This window comes from Dermacentor andersoni, chromosome 1, assembly GCF_023375885.2.
Source record: "Dermacentor andersoni chromosome 1, qqDerAnde1_hic_scaffold, whole genome shotgun sequence".
NCBI lineage: Eukaryota > Metazoa > Arthropoda > Arachnida > Ixodida > Ixodidae > Dermacentor > Dermacentor andersoni.
The window spans coordinates 228,592,348-228,612,804 of NC_092814.1; the positions used below are offsets into that span (position 1 = coordinate 228,592,348).

Genomic DNA, 20,457 nt, shown 5'->3' on the forward strand with positions numbered 1-20,457 from the left:
TCGCAATAGCTCGCACACGACACCGTCAGCGGAAGTGTGCCACACCGCAAAAAAAGTGAGGTGAAAAAAAATGAACTTATGAAATGAAGAAATATGTAAAAACTTATGCGACACACAATCCTCGAGGTCCGGTATGGGAGAACGCAGGGAAGGATTTTGCTTGCGGAGGCTAGACAGGACAAGTGGAGAGAGCATCTATGTTTGCGGTGAAGCTCGCCTCCTGAAATCATGGGTTCGTGACACTGAAATATTTCCATCTCGGCTTATTAAGGAGCCGATTTGAGAAATTTTTGCGACAGAACGCTCCCTAGAGGACACGTAACAACTTCCAGTGTATAATCAAAATTTGCTATGGGGCCTGGTGAGGGGCCCTTTAAAGGACAGTAATGACTTGCTGGCATCAGGCATCTTATCTTCACATTAAAAAAGGTACAGTTCCAGGCACCTCTTGCAATATCTGATGGTAGCCAGACAGCAAAACAGGAGACATGCCAATCCATTACAGTGCACTTCTAGAACAGCCTCATGCAAAATGTTCAGAACAGAGAACCTCTAAATGACTACTAAGAAATGTTGCTGCAGCACTGTTGCCTAAATTTATTGTTCAGCAACACAACAAAAATTTTTCAGAACATGTGCAGACCTCAACTGTATGTGACAAAAATCCATTGATACTTTAAGATTACTAGGTAAAAAACACCAGCATAGTAAATATATTTTGAGAGACTGGAGTTATGTCATGTGTACTTAAATGTAGGTACTTGTGCATTTTTTCATTCAGTGCATATCGGAACAAAGCTGTCATGGCTGTGAATCAAACCCACAACCTTCTGCTCAGTCACCAGCACTTATCTTGAACCCATTGACGGCCAACACTTCTGACCAAAAACCGTGCCAAAATGGTCCTTATATTTTGGGGCTGTAAGCTATAAACTATGCTTCCCTCTCTGCAGCCAGTACCAAGTTCGACAGGTACAGGCACTAGCCAGAACCTGCACTGGCAAACGTTGCATCCAGTGGTAATGCGAAACTATTCTTGTTAAGAAATTCTGTAAGCACTGGTGCCCTTTCCTTGTTTGTACCGTGAATTGATATGCTCCAGACACTGCCAAAAAGAGCAGAATGAGCTTCCCTCTGCTAAGAGTCTCTCCGTGTCCCAAAGCACTCCTCTAATTTACGATTTGGGTTGGGCTTGCAGTGGGGGGGGGGAGGGGTGTCACAGTGCAAGAAGGTCTGGGGGAAGCTATGAAAGCGGACAGAACGATTCTGAGGAGCTGGTGTGCACACATTGATAACAGCAACTCTGACGAGATATTAACATTTTAAAGCAAGTGCTCTTATTTGTACGACTGTAACAGGAAAAATAAACAGTGCTCTCCTTGATGACCATTTACTACAGTAACAATGAATTACCCGTTGAAAATTTTGGTTATACGGGGTGATGATATTTAAATTTTACGGAATGTTTAAAAATTGGCTCTGGTAGACCGCATATTTCTTGCCCTTGAGCTGTATTATTTTAAGAGGCGGACATCACTAGTACGAGAAATCGAAACACATATAGACTAATTAACAAAAAATCACTAATGGATTTAATTACTTTACGGCACATATTGCAATTTACAAATTGTAACCGATGAGTTTACAAGTCGCATCCACTTGAAATTAATATCCAGGATGACACAAATTTCAAGATATTTCCAAAAATGTGGGACAACATACATGGGTGTTCCAGTTACGTTTGTGTTTCAATGCATGAGTTTTATTAAAAAAGGAAGCGGAACAGTGCATTTTTATGGTACATTTGATGGCGCATATCTCCTATCTGGTGTCAGTCTTTTATTTCATTCCATGTGGATATGTCTTGCAAACTCACCGACTACAAGTTGTACACTGCCATATGTGCCATAAAGTAATTAATTTAAAAGGAAATTAGTGAATATGTGTTAATTAGTTGAATATGTTTTTCCATGTCTCGTGCAAGTAATGCCTGCCTCTCAATGGGCACCCTGCAATGAAGTTTGCCTGTACATGTCGCGCCACCCAGCAGCGGCGGTGAGCACCCGCGGGTAGGCCCTCACTGTCATTTCACCATTGTCCGTGGTGCGCTCAGGCTCGCCTGAAAGCCTGCTTTTCCAATTTTCCAATGAATTCACCGCGGCCTCTTGGCAGCTCCTTCGTGGGAAGTGGGAACAAGAAGAACAAGCGTAGATACTGCTGCACTAAGGATTGTCACAATCACGAAGGGGATGTCAGTATCGAATTGTACCGCTTCCCTTCAAAACCGGGGGAAGCAACCAAGTGGATTGTCGCAGTTCGTGTCAGTCTTGCGAAACGTCCACGGCCGTATTTGTTCACTTAAGTGGAATAAAATTATTATTTGTTAACTTACTTTGAGTTCGACGTCGCAAGCATGCTTGATTTGTTGTGACAAACACTTCGCGACCTGCTGTGGTTGCTTAGTTGCTATGGTGTTCGGCTGCTAAGCACGAGGTTGCGGGATCAAATCCCAGCCACGGTGGCCAAATTTCGATAGGGGCGAAATGTGAAAACACCTGTGTGCGTAGATTTAGGTCCACGTAAAGGAACCCCAGGTGGTCCAAATTATTCCGGAGTCCCCCACTACGGTGTGCCTCATGATCAGATCATGGTTCTGACACCTAAAACCACAATTTATTTTAAGCACCTCACTGCGATGTCAGTGCTATTTTCTTCTTTGACACGATATACATGGTTGTAGTCGTAAATTTGACGTCCTTTCTCAAGCGTCGGTGGTCCAAAATGGGCCTAGATGCTTTCAACGGCCTTAAGAAGAAGAAGAAGAAGCTTTATTGAAGAATAGTCCGGCAGTTCTTAAAACCGCAATTTAGAACGTCCAACAGGTTCCAAACGAGTGCCGCAAAAGCATACCTCCGTAGCAGTGGCCGCCTCAGTGTTTTGCACAACTGACACGGTGGCGCTGATGGCTGAGCCGATCGCTGCGCCGCCAGACCATTGCAGGGAGCCCATAATTCAGCTCAATGACTAGAATAAGGTTACCTCCAACAGGCGATCTTTAGAAATACCGTAAAACTTAAAAATGATCACCCCGTATACTGGAACTTGTAAAGTGCTGTCCAGGGATCATTCTACTGCAATAATTTTTTTTAAATAGTGGAGAATGATGCAAACGAAATGTTGCAAGATGATGCTGTGAGATATCTTCCCGACAGCACAGTATCTCTCCGATTTCCTCGATCAGAGTCTCGCAAGCTACATTCTTCCCAACCTTTTCCAATATCAGAGCCAAAAGCAAAAGCCTCTTTAGGGCGACAAGTTCAAACTCATTTTCTTTCTTTCTCTCACTTCTTTTTTCACTGCGTGGTGCATTTCTAGCAGCAATCTTGCACAATTTGCATTAAATTGAAACTCCTATGTTGTTCAAGTTGCTGCTGCCTATGTGATTGCTGCCACCATCTGATTATGAGGCATGCCGTAATGGGGGACTCCCGATTAATTTTGACCACCTTTGGTCCTTTAATGTGCACCTATAAGTACACGGGTGTTTTTGCATTTTGCAGCTATCAAATTATGGCCGTCGTGGCTGGGATTCGATCCTGCGACCTCGTGCTTAGCAGCACAACACCAAAACCACTAAGCAACTACAGTAGGTGTGCAGCAGGAGTGGATGCTAGCATGCACACCAAACATGTGCATAGCCTCGTGGATAATGCCAGGGTCTGCTGGCACAAGACAGTACTGTGCCAAGGGTGTTGTTACCCACAGTTGTGGGGCCTACAAAATATTTATTGTGAGCATATGCCCTATCAAGTAAAGGAAAGTATTTTTGATGTCTGCTAATGTTATCAGTGTGCAATGGCAGACTAGGAATATGTCCAAATGCACCACAACTTCATGCATGTGCCCTCTACCAATAGGAAAGGCAACACATCATCTGTACTCAAACAGCCATTCTTGCAAATGTGCAAGTCTGCTTGCACAACTTCACACAAACTACTTCACCACAGATCTCTCCTGGATTTAGAAAAAAAAAAAGTGGTTGTGCACCCGAAAACTTTTCTGTTACATGTTTCAGAAAAGCATCTTTAGCAAGATTCCTTTATATGCAATGCTAAATATCAATGTGACTAAGTGCAACTACCAAAGAGCGCTTTTAAAGACTGCAACAAGGATTCTATTTCATGATACGATGCAAGAGTGCTCTCTACTAAAGAAAAAAAAACATGTACAAATGGTTTGCCCTCTACATGAAAAAGGATTGGTAAGAAAGGCGAGTGTACCTTGTCCTTCAAGTCATTCAGGGAGGAATGAAGTTCTTTCAGCTCTGTTGAAAGAAAGTATTAGAAGTGTTCATTTACACATGAAATTAATTGGAAACACACTCAAAGCAAAATAAGTATTGAGCATAAATTGACAAACCCAGCCAAGCTCCTTTCTGATCAGCATTCATGTCACCAAGTCAAGAAAATGCCCCCCTCCTCCTGGAACAAGACAATTTGATCAAAAAGTTAAATTACTGCCATGAGATAAAATAATGCTTTCAGCACACCAGGATAAACAAAGTAAAGCTAGCAGCTTTATGTAAAGGCTGCTGAGAAGTTTCTTTTAGAAGGAGTACAAAAACAAAAATTGTGTGTCCTCCCTTTTCTATCGCTTTTTAAGATAGCTATTGACTCCATAATCACAACCTGAAGATTCCATTCCTCATTAGTGTCCCAAATAATTACAGCACCTTGTATACAATGCATTAAAATTATGTGTCAAGCACAGCACAGCTTCGGATGTGAAAAAAGAGACTCATTAAGTCACCAGAAGTAAGGTGACATTTACATGGTATGACAAATAACTTAGAAGCCTGCCTGTAAGCCCAGTGCAGTGGTTGAAGGTCATACAATGACTGTGTTGCTGAAAGCTGCCAAAGTGGCCTTCTCATTGTGCGCTTCTCATTGAAATACAGGAGGACACACTGTCCCCCTCTTACCCCAATGAGTGCTGCAGGGACTTGGCTTTCCGCAGCATGACCATAGTGTGTGTATATGCATCAGTGGTATTTAATATCAAGAGACAACCGCAACAGGTTTCGGTAATGTGATGAGTCTCCTTTTTCACGTCCAAAGCTGCACTGGTTTTCCCATGCATTTTCAACTTTGTTGCATTTTGTTGCACTCATGGGAAAGTGGGGCTCCATAGCATAATTACTGGGTTGACGGCTATTCAATAAAATAATAAATACAAGACAAAAATTTTCTGCCAGTACTCCCACAATGAACAGTAGCTGTGAAGCCATTTTGAACTGCAGTTACAGCTCTACTGCAGCTCTACTATAAAGCAATTACAGCACAAGCCTGAGTAAATACAGGATTAGATGTACAGGTGCCAAAGATGTTTTAGGCACCTATTACAGCACTAACTGCAAGTTAGGCATACATGTGTACAATGATAACCTCAGAATCACTCCCAAAGACAAACTGCACTTTGATAATAAAAATGGGTGCAGTAAGCACTCGCCTTATTTTAAAATTCTACCTCTTAAGAGCACAGAGACCGAGGAAGACACAGCTAGCCTGCGGCAGTCTTACAAAGAAATTAGTTAAGAAGACACAAGCACTATTTCCAATATTAAAGTATTGCAATTTTCACTGAAAATTAACTTGTGCACAGAAAACAAGCACTGAATGTCCACTGATGCTAAAAGAGTGCACTTGTACACAAGTACCTGATGAATCGACACCCCATGGAAATTATACTATGCTTTCAGGACAGAACATTTCATGTGCCTTTCAGCACAGACAGCACAGTTTGAGCCTTCTTCAATGTGACACTTGCATCTCTACAGAGTAGTTTACAGTGGCATCGCCACAAGCAAAGTGTGACAATATATGACTGCTTTCAAGCATGCTTTCCATTGTGTTACTGTGGCCATTTGTGGAAACGACCCATCTGAAACTTTTTGCAGAAAATCACAAGCATGACATGTTGACTTCGTGTGCTCATTCACTTTTGTCATACAGACCTACCCAGCTGCTATGGGTTCATATATATATGACGAAAACATAGAGCCTTTGTTCTCTCGATTACAGCCTTAATCCACATAGCTGCCGAATAGCACCGCGATTCATCTCATAGACAGTCTGAACTCTCCCCACCCTGATCCTTCCTTACGGATGCTTGTACTTCACAGCAATACCTTACATCGCTACAATGCCTGTCCTGACAGTGCTGAGCTCTAGCTTGTTGTTCCCTTGCATCTTTGCTCTGCTGCTTTGGGCCAGCTTCATGATGCACAGACCGCCAGACATCTAAATGTATCACACACACATGATCGTATCCACCGGTGCTTCTTTTGGCCTAGACCAGGCCAAAAGAGATTGCTACCGCAGATTGCTACCATTCTGTGCGAATGTACATTATGTCTTGTGACCTCTGCCAGCAGTGCAAGACACCTTCCCTACTGCCTACTGGCAGCCTTCAGCCCCTCGACATCCCTGATGAATCCTTTTTCCATGTTGCACTCGATCTCCTAGAGTCTTCCCCCATGTATAATGTGCCCTGTAGCATTACTAGTTAGGAAGTTAGGAACTAACTTTTCTAGTTTGTATCATAATTTCTCATGGCAGCAGGTATGAATAGCAGGCTCCGGAAAAATACCCTTTTTGTCAAAAGCACAATGTCCGCAGAATGTCTCTCATTTTTGCTCAAAGATGCAATACTGCAGAAGACACAGAATGGCGAAGCAGCTTTGTTCATAAAGAGATATTGCATCAGTGTAAAGTCACAGTACTCTGTAGTCTCACTCCAGAGGAATAAAGTACATACATGTGAGAAGTACACAACCGTCACGCCATTTTTTTTTCTCCAGCCAGTTAGAACAAAGCAGGATAGGCATTGTCTTCTTGCTAGCTGCTAGCTTTCTGACAACCAAATGACTAAGAAGTTATCTAGTCACATTTATTGTCTCATTAACAGCAACACAAATGAATAGCAGGGCTCGCAAGTACTGGGCAAGTACGTTGCAATCATCGACACTCAAGAGTGGCCTAGACGAGTTGCAAGCTACCTTTTCTATTCAGTGCAGTCTGATGAGAATGAGCATTTTGCCCCCGTATTACATGTCTGCATGAGGCACAAAAAAAAGGCAAAGTCAAGACCAAATGAAAAAAAAAAAAGAAAGTGAAGGAAAGCATCATAGGATCTCAGGGCTAATTATAAATGGAAACAAGTAGGCAAAATAAATGTATGCTGAAAATGCATCCTGAAACAATTCTTGCTTGTGTGACAAATAGGCCCAAGAAGAAGAAAAAAATCTTGCCCGAAGGTCCTGTCTCTAAAATGACAAATTAAGTGTATTATGGCAAGTAGCATATAAACTGCAGATTAACTGTGGTGAATTAGACACAAACACTGCACAAAAGATAGATGGAAAGTAGCAAGCAGTGGCGTACCAACTATTTCTTGAGTGGGGGGAGGCAAACCACAATCTGATCTCTCTCTCTCTCTGTATGTGTGTGTGTATATATATATATAGCAAATTACTATTAAAATAAGTGAAAGAGCTTAGAAATGCAGCTGTCAGTAATTTTTATATTTGACAGACATAGACCTATTTATCAATCACATATGGTGAACCATGGGCGCACAAAAAATTATATAAATTTGCATTAAACATTTCCTGCAAATATTTAAAATCTCAAGATGATGCAGGGACACAAGGCAATGAGTACCTGACAGAGGTCCTGATCCCGCAAAGTAGCAGCTGTACACCGCACATAAATTCACATTTGCTACAAACAATTTTAATAATCAAAGAAAAAATCTCACTGTGTTTAAGTCTGCAGCATAAATGTATCACTCGTTTAGGTAATAGTGTTGTTGAGGCTATACACAACGAAGTACAATCGCCAAAATTACTTGCAATATTCATACGGAAAGAGAAAGCAGGGGTGTGCGACCTTGGAGAAATACGACACAATTTCCTGCGAAGCTGTTTCTACCGAACAGTTGCAATAAAAGTTTCAGTTGCTTGTAATTATATCGCAGACTTTAAAAATGTTACTTCACCATAACATTGGCCATGATGTCCTCCTTCCCTCCCTTCCCCTGCTCAATTTTTGCAAGATTTGTTATCGCTTGCATTCACAGTTCTCACAGGGCAGCGGGATAAATTCTGCTTTGTTCGTAAAACACATTCATGAAGCTCCGGATCACTTATGTGCCTAATTTACCGCAAATATCATATTCTCCTGTGTTTCAGGTTTACCTACATATTGCCCATAAAGCTGCCTTTATTTTTTGTCAGATATCAACAAAGTGCCTTGTTTAGTTCACTGAAGACATCGCTGAAATCTAATAGGAATGTCTTATGACGCATAAAAATACTGGGAAAAGAACGACAGCTCAGTAATGTTTTGCAACGCTTTTAACTGGACCAGAAACGTAAACATTTTGTTGTATATTGCAGACGCCATGACCCCACTCCCCTTTCCATGAAACATAAACATGCTGTAACCTATAGCTATATCAGGACACTGGGAAGCATAGCTCATAGTGGCCACATCACACGCTCTAACACTTAAATAAGAATTTTTTTTACAACGGCTGTCTTTGATCCAACCGCATTTAACTTCGCAACAGAACGTTTCCATAGTGTGTCACTAATTTTCGCTAAATTCTTGGTGGCTTTTATACTTCTGCCAGAGCAGTGGGCTCAATTCCCCATAGTTAGACACGCTCATAACACTCTAGTGTGATTGCATACGCAATTTGTTGCAAAAGGGCCAATTATGCATCTATTTTAATCTTACCTACACATCGCCTATTACCTCGTCCTTACAGTCACCAAACATGCAGAAGCTGCCTGCTTTAGTTAAGTGTGGACACCAGGCGCATGAAAAAGTAAAAAAAGAAAACCAAGGGCTCTATAAATGTAACACTTCTAAATAAGTCAGAAACGTGAAAACTAAGTGACACATTACACTTAAAATGCTGCCCATTCCTTCAAAGTATAATGGGACATTGGGAAAGCTAGCTAATAAGAGAAGCATGATACTTTCGAATACTTGCTTACACTTTTTTAGGCTGTATTTGATCAACACGCATTTACCAAGGCACATAAATTTGGCGTATTGTTCCCCCTATGTTCGTAAAATTTTACCTCAGTTGTGGATGTAACCGCTCGTGAAACAGACAAATAACAGTATGGACCCCTTGCATACTGCAGAAACAAACTACCAATCTCGTATGATGCACAAAAACACTTGGAAAAATGAGGGTTTAGTAATTATCTGCTACACTTGCATTTAAAGCAGGAAAACGAAAGTTATGCAATGCGTTGCGCTTAAGTTCTCCCCATTATCATGAAAGTTCAAGTCCGTATCTCGTGCTGTTGTTTTAGGAGTCTTTTTGATTAGCTGCAATATGACAGCTGGAACGACTCAATGAGTAACTTTCTACAAAGGCTGTAATGAACCTACACAGTATAAACATTTATGACTCATCACTCCATACTTCGAATAAATGAAAACACCATGCCCTGCATAGTTTATGCGAGGATACCGGGGGAAAACTACTAAATGCCATATGTAGTGTATAAAAATTGGGAAAAAGCAAGTATTCACTAAGTGTTTCCAGAACACATAAGCAACCTACATATTTCAAGTTTTCAGTACACGTAACCAAAAAGAAGCCCTCATTTGTTCAAAATATGAAATATCTGCTGTCTTTGATCCTGCCGTGAAACAAGTAATGGTATAGCTATTATTTAGAAACAGCCTGAAATGAAATCGACAATGTCAGAAATGACACATGCCTTTAGAAAAAATTCAAGTCAGTGTTCTCTTGGTATTGAAATGGCTCTGCACATGCTAATAAGGTCATTTTCATGAACATATCTACGATAAGTGATGATTACATGATGGAATTTGAGTTACACCTGTAAGAGGTTTGGTTAGGTTTTTAATTATTATAAGGTGCTGAGACTGCAATACTATGTAGGCTATTTCTGGGCGGAGATTCGATAGTTCTAGCATTTCATAATCCAACGATATCATGCTGTAAGGCACATCAATCATTGGGCGTGGCTGATTATAATAATTTATCCAGACCTCCCCCTTGCCCGTAGGGTAAATATCAAGTTGACTGTGCTTTCAAATATGGATATAGCTGTCCCGAACAAATTGAGCATGATGCAAGTAGCGACAGCTGACATTTGTTAGGGTGGGAACTGCCCAGTGCCGGGCCTTTACAGCAACGCGAGTGTGTATGGCGGATCCCATGTGTCGTCCACTGCAGCACATCACGGGGAGGCACAAAAGACAATCCTCGTGTCCCAAGCAAGGGACACGTAGCAAAGAAAAGCATTACTTATGTACCCGCTCCATTAAAGGGGCCCTGAACCACTTTTTATCAAAGTGAAGAAATGCATTTGAAGAGAAAATAGGTTATTTCAGAAATACTTTGCCGCAAAAAGTACTTTAATGCATTCAGCAGAAGTGGAGTTATTAGCAATCAAACATGGCCTCCGCTGTGCTCTCATTCCTTCTTCAATGCCTTGCACCGCAAAGGCTACGACGCAGTGGGGCGTGCCCACAATGCTCCGCCTTCTAAATGTCACCTTGGCACACAGTATTTCATTGGGATGTTAATGCAGATGCCATGACTTCCGCCTTTGGTGCCTACGACGCGCTAAACATAAGCCAAAGGGGGTTGTCCTCATCGAGCCACAGTGCACTTAGCCAGTAGACTCGTGGTGGCACCCCACGCTGGCCGCAGTATCTACGCCATGTAGCCAACCGCAGCTTGATGTCAGCTGTCGGCCAATAGCAGCCGTCTAAGGGAATGACGAAATAGTGCGTCCGACGATGAAATAGTGCGTCTAGAAGAGAGCGAGGACAGGGCCTTGTGTTGAAGAACGTTTGAGAGAAAGGGGACTTCACGATCCGCTTGCGAGCTCCATGCACCGTCTACGACAGCAAAACTTGGCTGAGACGTTCACAGCAGCGTATGCAACCCGTGGACTATATTATTTCACCAAGCCCGAGGGGTGGTTCAGGACTCCTTTAAGAAAATTCTGCTTCAGCTGGAGTTTCGCTGGTCTTTCCAGCATACAGCCAAAATTGCCCGCTTTCAAAAGTGTGAGGGGGGGGGGGGGGAGTGGCATACTTTGCTCCACCGCTTGTGACAGTGGAGGGGGGGGGGGGGGGCAAGTGCTCCCCTGGTAAATACGCCTATGGTAGCAAGCGTACGTTCTTTGCCTGTTTCTGTTACTTTACTTGATGCCCATTAACTACAATTAAACACCTTTATAACTAAGTGCTCAAGGCCTCCGAAATCATTCGTTATACACGTCGCTTCGTTGTAACGGTCGTGCACCGCACACCTCACAATAGAACCGGGTCCGAATTATTCCTTCGTTATACAGGTCATTTCGTTGTAGAGGCGTGCGACTGTACTGCGATCTTCTTTTTCTTTAATACGGAGTTTGAAATCGGCGCTGAATAAACGCACTCACACCTGCTATTACAAGGCTGGCACTGAACCATCTGAACTAGCTCATAAACACAACATCGTCCGCCCCTATAAACATACTCGCGTGTCTCGCATGGCAGATGTTGCAACGCGGCAACATTTACCATGCGCGAGTTTCAAAAATTGGTCCCACCAGCAGCACAGCAACAACCGGCATACTAAAATCCGCGTGTATTTCATTTGTAAATGCTACGTTCGGTGCAAAACAACTCGGACAAACGAGAGCTGGTGAAACATCGGAAGTGCAGATGATGAACAAAATTAGTTACCATTAGTAACTACATCTACGGAGCGTGGAACGAACAGGAGCAGCTTACCCAATCAGCAACTCGCAGGTCATCAGTACTGAGCAATTCTGCATCAGTACTACTGCCAGTTCAAAAGCATAATCACTGAAAGCGACCTCAAGAGTCACCAACACTTCAGGTGCTGTTAGCGCTTTTCGGGCGCGCAGAATCGGGCATTTGATAACCGTCCGCCTCGTATATGCATGGTGCATCAGATGTCAAATAACATGTCAAATAACAGCGGGGCAATTTGAAAACCGGAAACTGCCGGAAACAAAACATTTTACCCCTCGGTTGCCGAGCTACCATCAAACCAATAAGCTGCAACTGAAATATTCAGCATCATTTTATTAATTTACTTAAGTGGAAAGGGTACTAAAACATTGTTTAGGTAATTAACTACGGACAGACAGACATTCTTGTCATTCGGGCCCACTCCTGACTGTCCCAATGCATCCGTAACTTCCGCCGCTGCATTTAAGAATGGCGGCGAGCTCAGGCAGCGCTGGTGACTGGTGTTTAATTGAAAGCGACCCTGGAGTCTTTACTGAATTAATCAAAGGATTTGGTGCGTATTTTAAGTTCTTTGTTCTATGTGACTGTGAGAGCTACCAACTGGAGTTTGACTACGCACGGCTTCGCCGACGGGGAAGGCATTGGTGTACCGATCGTGTGCGCTCACATTGTCATTTGTTTACGGCGGTTTTCGTTGTAAAAGAAAACCACCGCTGACGCTTTGACGAATTCTATATTAAATACCTAGTGTCTCCTGTGACATTTTCTTCTTTGCGTAGGTGTGAAAGGGGTCCAAGTGGAAGAGCTATGGAGCTTAGATCGCGAGAGTTTTGATAAGCTCAAGTAAGTGCCATTGCCGAACGCATTAGCTAATTCTCCATTGTTTGCTTCATTTATTTGGTTAGAAACTATTTTATCCCCGTGATTATCTGATTCAGTGGCATCTCTATTTTTATTTACAGGCCTGTTCATGGCCTCATATTTCTCTTCAAGTGGTACAAGAACGATGAACCAAGTGGCTCCATTGTGCAAGACAACCGTCTGGAGAAAATATTTTTTGCAAAGCAGGTGCGCCGTATTTTGAATCCTTTAGTATTTTGTCTTCCCCTAGTCACGCTGTTTCTTCTGCGTAAACAATCCCCGCACTTGTCGTGACGGTGGTTCCGTGAAGTTGCTGCGAGGGTTACTAATTCTGCTAGTCATGTCACCTGCCGCGATGGCTCAAGTGGCTGTGTCATTCTGCGGCTAAGCACGGATGTCGCGGGTTCGACTTTTAGCCGCGGCGGCCGTATTCAGATAGGTGGGGAATGCAAACACGCTCGTGTACTGCGCTTTCGGTGCACTATGTTAAAGAACCCAATTGGTCGGAGCCCATCACTACGGCGTTTCCTATGGCCCGCTGTGTTGCTTTGGGACGTTAAACTCCGTTAATCATTCGGCCAGTTACGTCACCCTGTTCTAAATCCCAACACCTTTGCACAGAAATTTGCAGATTATGACTCTGTTTCAAGTTCCTTGTCAACTAACATGTTGAAAGCATTGCAATATCTTCATATGCTTTCATGTGAAATTCGTGCTGTCGCCTGTTTTAAGATCTTCCGTGAATGTGATTTGCTTTGGAGAGAAGGTGCCTAATAATATCTTTCCCCAAAAAAGTTGTAAGGCAATTCAACCTTCACTTAAAGTCAATCATAAAGGTCTTTCTGAGCAAGTTGGGGGGTGAGAATGAGGTGCAGTCACAGCGCACAACACACTATCGCGTCGCATCTCGCGTGAGGGGAGGTGGAGCATCGGACTGCTTCAATATTTTTTACTTTACTATCTTCAGGACCTGCCCATATATTTAGACTGCACATACCCATGGGAACAGCCCACATTTTTACACTGCTCTATCTTCAGGATCGATTCACATTTTTAGACTGCACCACCTTTGGGATTCGCCCACATTTTTCTGCGCATACCCACGGGAATGGGCCACGATTTTTTACACTGCACAATGTTTGGGGTTGGCCCACAAAAAGATCTAGAAATCCAGATAACCAATATCAGAGTCCTTTGATAGCTTTACTGGTCACGAAACTTCTACATCACGGTATGGGAGAGCTTCATATGCTGCCAACAGTGACTGTGCTGTGGCGCCACCTGTTCAGAGGCGGCATCTTGAGAGCGCACTTGGCAAACGGCACAGCAGCTGCCCACTGTGTCCATGTAGCAGCTTTGCATGTTTTTTTCTGCCGTTTAGCATCTGCAGAAAAGCTCGAATGCTCTGAACAATGCCGAAGACCTGTTGTGTAGAACAATGTTGTTTTGGCTACAAAGGAATGGACGAAAGGAGCCGCCAGCCTTCGTGAAATAAATCTCTAACAGAAAACATCGTAATGACAGTCTAATTGCTTCAGCACCTGCTCTTGTATATATATATATATATATATATATATATATATATATATATATATATACTGAGTGACCCAGCTAATGTTAGCCAAGCTGTTAAAAAAAAAGGAAACAAAAAACACTGTGCAAGACACGACTGTAAAACCTTTCCTTTCTTTTTTTTAACAAGCTTGGCTAATGTAAGCTAGGACACCTTATATTTATTTGCACTTAAAGTGTGTTGAAACCAGCTTCCAAAGTTGAAATGCACAATTGTCAGCCCTTGCCAGCCATTAAAATCAAGTATGAGGCTGTGTTGACCTCATGCGGTGAATGTTACGCCTAGCTCAGCAGACGAGTTCAGGCACCCACTACTGACAGACCTGAACTAAAGGATAAGGAATTAGTAGTTCAGCTCTGGCCATAGCAATTTGCTTGTATGCTTCTATAAAGACGTGGAATCGGCAATGGGTAAAGTCAAAACTAAATACACTATACTGATGGGCGACTTCAATGTCAGGGTAGGCAAGAAGCAGGCTGGAGACAAGTCAGTGGGGGAATTTGGCATAGGCTCTAGGAATAGTAGGGGAGAGTTATTAGCAGACTTTGCAGAACAGAATAATATGCGGATAATGAATACCTTCTTCCACAAGCGGGATAACCGAAAGTGGGCGTGGAGGAGCCCCAATGGCGAGACTAGAAATGAAATAGACTTTATACTCTGCGCTAACCCTGGCATCATACAATATGTTGACGTGCTCAGCAAGGTGTGCTGCAGTGACTATAGGATGGTAAGAACTCGAATTAGCCTAGACTTGAGGAGGGAACGGAAGAAACTGGTACATAAGAAGCCGATCAATGAGTTAGCGGTAAGAGGGAAAATAGAGGAATTCCGGATCAAGCTACAGAACAGGTATTCGGCCTTGACTCAGGAAGCGGACCTTAGTGTTGAAGATATGAATGACAATCTTATGGGCATCATTAAGGAGTGTGCAATAGAAGTCGGTGGTAACTCCATTAGACAGGGTGCCAGTAAGCTATCGCAGGAGACGAAAGATCTGATCAAGAAACGCCAATGTATGAAAGCCTCTAACCCTACAGCTAGAAGAGAACTGGCAGAACTTTCGAAGTTAATCAACAAGCGTAAGGCAGCTGACATACGGAAGTACAGTATGGATAGAATTGAACATGCTCTCAGGAACGGAGGAAGCCTAAAAGCAGTGAAGAAGAAACTAGGAACAGGCAAGAATCAGATGTATGCGTTAAGAGACAAAGCCGGGAATATCATTACTAATATGGATGAGATAGTTCAAGTGGCTGAGGAGTTCTATAAAGATTTGTACAGTACCAGTGGCACCCACGACGATAATGGAAGAGAGAATAGTCTAGAGGAATTTGAAATCCCACAAGTAACACCGGGAGAAGTAAAGAAAGCCTTGGGAGCTATGCAAAGAGGGAAGGCAGCTGGGGAGGATCAGGTAACAGCAGATTTGTTGAAAGATGGTGGGCAGATTGTTCTAGAAAAACTGGCCACACTGTATACGCAATGCCTCATGACTTCGAGCGTACCGGAATCTTGGAGGAACGCTAACATAATCCTAATCCATAAGAAAGGGGACGCCAAAGACTTGAAAAATTATAGACCGATCAGCTTACTGTCCGTTGCCTACAAAGAACTTACTAAGGTAATTGCAAATAGAATCGGGAACACCTTAGACTTCTGTCAAGCAAAGGACCAGGCAGGATTCCGTAAAGGCTACTCAACAATAGACCATATTCACACTATCAATCAGGTGATAGAGAAATGTGCGGAATATAACCAACCGTTATATATAGCTTTCATTGATTACGAGAAAGCGTTTGATTCATTCAAAACCTCAGCAGTCATGGAGGCATTACAGAATCAGGGTGTAGACGAGCCGTATGTAAAAATACTAAAAGATATTTATAGCGGCTCCGCAGCCACCGTAGTCCTCCATAAAGAAAAGCAACAAAATCCCAATAAAGAAAGGCGTGAGGCAGGGAGATACGATCTCTCCAATGCTATTCACACCGTGTTTACAGGAGGTATTCAGAGACCTGGATTGGGAAGAATTGGAGATAAGAGTTAATGGCGAATACCTTATGTTGAATTCCAATGGCAGAGTCGGAGCAGCCGTCGGACTCCGCGAGCGAGCACTCGACTCTGGTACAGAGCAACGCCTCCAGATCCGCGAGTGGAACACAACCTGCGCCGCCGGAGCAAGGCGGAAGCGGAAGTTCTATCACCGAGTTACCCAGGATACCTTGCTTGTCATTTCCTTCCGCTGTTTGCTCCCAGCACCGCCGCACAGGTCACTTGTCTCTTCAGCGCCGTTCACCTGTTGTTTTTTTAAAAGTGCGTAATGGATATCTCGGCGAGCGTGCAGCAGCTTTTGCTTCCTCGCGAGTCGTGACCGGTGGCGCCTCCCAGCAGACAAACGTGGTAAAGGAAATACGTCACGCAGAGTTCCGGTCCACTCCGCCGATTTTGGCGGAGCATCTTTTTCTGCTCCACGGACTGACTCCCGCTCTGAATCCCCTCCTACTCTCTCATTGGAACACCTTACTCCCGCCCTCACTCTGCCATTGGAACAAACTTGCTCCGACTCTGCCATTGGAATTCAACATTAGTAACTTGCGATTCGCTGATGATATTGCCTTGCTTAGTAACTCAGGGGACCAACTGCAATGCATGCTCACTGACCTGGAGAGGCAAAGCAGAAGGGTGGGTGTAAAAAAGTAATCTGCAGAAAACTAAAGTAATGTTTAACAGTCTCGGAAGAGAACAGCAGTTTACGGTAGGTAGCGAGGCACTGGAAATGGTAAGGGAATGCATCTACTTAGGACAGGTAGTGACTGCGGATCCGGATCATGAGACTGAAATAATCCGAAGAATAAGAATGGGCTGGGGTGTGTTTGGCAGGCATTTTCAGATCATGAACAGCAGGTTGCCATTGTCCCTCAAAAGAACATTGTATAACAGCTGTGTCTTACCAGTACTCACGTACGGGGCAGAAACCTGGAGGCTTACAAAGAGGCTTCTACTTAAATTGAGGACGACGCAACGAGCTATGGAAATAAGAATGATGGGTGTAACGTTAAGGGATAAGAAAAGAGCAGATTGGGTGAGGAAACAAACGCGAGTCAATGACATCTTAGTTGAAATCAAGAGAAAGAAATGCGCATGGGCAGGACATGTAATGAGGAGGGAAGATAACCGATGGTCATTAAGGGTTACGGACTTTATTCCAAGGGAAGGGAAGTGTAGCAGGGGGCGGCAGAAAGTTAGGTGGGCGGATGAGATTAAGAAGTTTGCAGGGACAACATGGCCACAATTAGTACATGAACGGGATAGTTGGAGAAGTATGGGAGAGGCCTTTGCCCTGCAGTGGGCATAACTGGGATGATGATGATGATGATGATGATGATGGTGATAGCAAATTGAAGTGTTGTATGGGCGCACACAATAAGCTAGACGCAGCGACACTGTATACAGCCAATATCAGTACGTCGCCATTGTTGATCGAAAGCTGCCAGTCGTAATCACCAGCACTTCCATGAATGAAGTGCGACTACACATATGGTAGCCTTGTACGTATTGTTGATGACCTCTAGAAGAGATTGTGGTATTCTTATGCTGACACATTTGTTTGCCTCTTATACCAAATGAACAAGTGACAGCTCCCACAATACTGCAGCACGCTTCACTCAATCCGCCTTTTTAATTTTCCTGTGCTGCCCCCTGCCGCACGCCACTGGAAACGTTTTGGAAGGGTGCCAGGGCTTTGGCCCGCTGATTTGTGTATCTGCGCCCACGTTGAGTAAGCGTCAGTTTTGCGTCTCGTGGATTGCGAATCATTATTAATGGCTTCTCCGGGGCAGAATGTCATTCCTGAAGCCATGAAGCACTAAATGACTACTGTGTGAGCAGGCCTGAGTGCGCTGTTGTGCAAACAGTGCCGCCGATAAAGGCACGCTGAATTCCCTTTACCGACACGGATGCCTTGTAGTTTGTTGTCGATGATTTCTGCACTTTTAGCTCGCTTTTTGTATTTTTTTAAAAGATAATTTAGACATTTCGCATATTAAAGAAATCTTCGAGTGCCAAATTTATCAAAGCGGTGCATTTGTTTACATTGACATCTACAGGCACAGATCGTTGTTAGCGTTAAATATTGTGGAAAAGGTGCATCGCTGATATAAAATAATGTCAAAACGTAGCAAAACATACATATCTGTGCGTATGTTACCCAAGTGTGATGCACGGGTTTTTCGTTAAATTTGCTGGCCATCAATGAAAGGCGGCAACCACTGGTCCAAACCACTGGAACGAAGCCCTGGCTGCTTTGTGTTTTAGAGTTGCAGTCTTACGCTATGCACATTTTCGGCACCGCAACGTCGTCGAGCTACCAGTGGAGTTTCAACGCAGTACATAGCACAAGTGCTTGCCGCAGCGTGCGTCCGAGTGGTTTCTTTTCTTTTTCTTTCTTTTTTTCTTTCTCTCTCTCTTTTTTCAGGCGACCTTGAGGCGCACGGTGACGAGTGTGACCTTTCCAAAACGTTTCGCGACTAATCTGCTAGGGCAAGGCGCATGCGCCGTCGTGCCATGAAAAAGGCAGATTATGTTAGTATATAAAAGGCATCGACATTTTCAAAGAAAGCAATGTGCTCTCTGAGGGCATATACGCACTTTCCTTTCACAATACTACTACATCGAGCTCACTGCATGCATGGTAAAGAGTTCTAAATAAAAAATGGCTATCAATAGTTCCCCATCTCTCAGTTGCTTTGTTTAAAGGGACCTCTGAAGCCTCCGGTCCCTCATATCATCCAGCTTGTCTCGGCAAGTGTGATGCAACAGGGCTCACATTTGCAAATAAACATGTCTTGCAATATTTTGTCATTACTTCATGTCAGTGCTGCGCGGTTTGCACAGTGCTTGAAGTAAACAACCAACTGTGGCCGTACGTGCCGATCTGAGCAAATGCACTGCTCAGGTAAATCTGTCTTCATACGAAGAAGGTTGCACATGCTTTGGCTATCCTTTGCCGTGAATATGCTAAATGCCTTGTTCAGAATGATTTTTAAAAATAAGTGAGCAGCATGTGTAGAGGTCGGCAGCAAGAATTTCTCTACAGCAGTGTCGGCACAGCAGTGAGAGGGGCTCAGCCATGGGGCAACAAAATTGTCTGACTTGTCTGCCGATGACTCCACTCCTGCCGACACGGCCGTCAGCACAACACAGCTGTTGCAGGAAGTTGGCCGACCAAAATCAGTTTTGTGTCAGCCTAGTGCAATTGCGTCTAAACCCATCTAAACTATACTAAACCATCGCAGCTAGTCGACCACACCGGCAATTGTAGCTGCCTCATCTGCAGTGATGCCCCTAGTGACAGCTGCTGTCCCTAAGAAAACTTGAAGTTTCGTCACCGATAAAAAAGTATTAAATGACTCTGCAGATAGGGGATTGGGAGTAACTTGCCAAGAAAGACATGGTCTTTAAATATATGTGTTGAAAACTAACTAAAGAAAACTTGAAGGTTGCTATAGCACACAGTCTCATTTCATTAAAGGGACACTGAAGCTCCTTGAGCATTGTGAGAAAACAATCCTTATTTGTAGACAACACTGCCATGAACATGCAAGCCTGAACCTGCAATGTCGCATACTAGATTGCTTGCATACTAGATTGCTTACTAGATTGCCTGTAGCTTTCCTGGTTGGCAGGTTGTTTTTTTTCTGCCCTATGCAACATCTGTGATGGCCTTACAGCTAGTGCAAAGCTAGCCATTGGGTGATCATTTATAGCTCGAAAGCTTGCGAGAGCATGCACACTATTCTAGATCTAAGAAACAGGGAAGCAACAGTTGTTAGCACGTCTTGCCTGCCCTGTCACTGCTCTTTTGTTGCTTCTGTACGCCTTTGTCAGATACCAAACTCAAAGGTTACCATAAGGGCACCGTGGAAGGAAGCAAAATAAAGGAAGGATCAATAGGCAGGGACTTGCTACTGCCGCTGGGTCACCTTAGAGAAACCAATGAGTTGAAGGGGAACGAGGAAAGTTAACATATCACTCTTTATATCTCCAATAATATCAAATCTTTTTCAAACATTTTTTTCGAGAATATATTCCTTGAAAAGCACCACACTCATTCCAGTGTGTTGCCCAGGTTAAAAATAATGCATTTCAGGATCATTTAAATATTTGTCTCTGGCCTGTCTGTAGGTTCTATGCAAG

At 43.4% G+C, this 20,457-nt stretch overlaps 2 protein-coding genes across 4 annotated transcripts in view; one reads left to right on the plus strand and one right to left on the minus strand.

The window, feature by feature from the left end:
* LOC126547967 (uncharacterized) overlaps positions 1-12,173 on the minus strand; it is a 239,429-nt gene extending 227,256 nt beyond the window's left edge. For both annotated transcript variants that reach the window (XM_055063336.2, XM_055063337.2), the window contains exons 1-3: positions 11,841-12,173; positions 4,420-4,481; positions 4,281-4,324 (exon numbers count right to left, since the gene is read on the minus strand). In XM_055063336.2, coding sequence (XP_054919311.1) covers positions 4,281-4,324; positions 4,420-4,450 — 75 coding nt within the window. In that variant the 5' untranslated portion in view covers positions 4,451-4,481; positions 11,841-12,173. The remainder of the gene's footprint in view (positions 1-4,280; positions 4,325-4,419; positions 4,482-11,840) is intronic.
* A 98-nt stretch (positions 12,174-12,271) lies between these two features.
* Positions 12,272-20,457, plus strand: part of Uch-L5 (ubiquitin carboxy-terminal hydrolase L5) — a 47,498-nt gene continuing 39,312 nt past the window's right edge. For both annotated transcript variants that reach the window (XM_050196754.2, XM_050196753.2), the window contains exons 1-3: positions 12,272-12,378; positions 12,605-12,668; positions 12,788-12,893. In XM_050196754.2, coding sequence (XP_050052711.1) covers positions 12,294-12,378; positions 12,605-12,668; positions 12,788-12,893 — 255 coding nt within the window. In that variant the 5' untranslated portion in view covers positions 12,272-12,293. The remainder of the gene's footprint in view (positions 12,379-12,604; positions 12,669-12,787; positions 12,894-20,457) is intronic.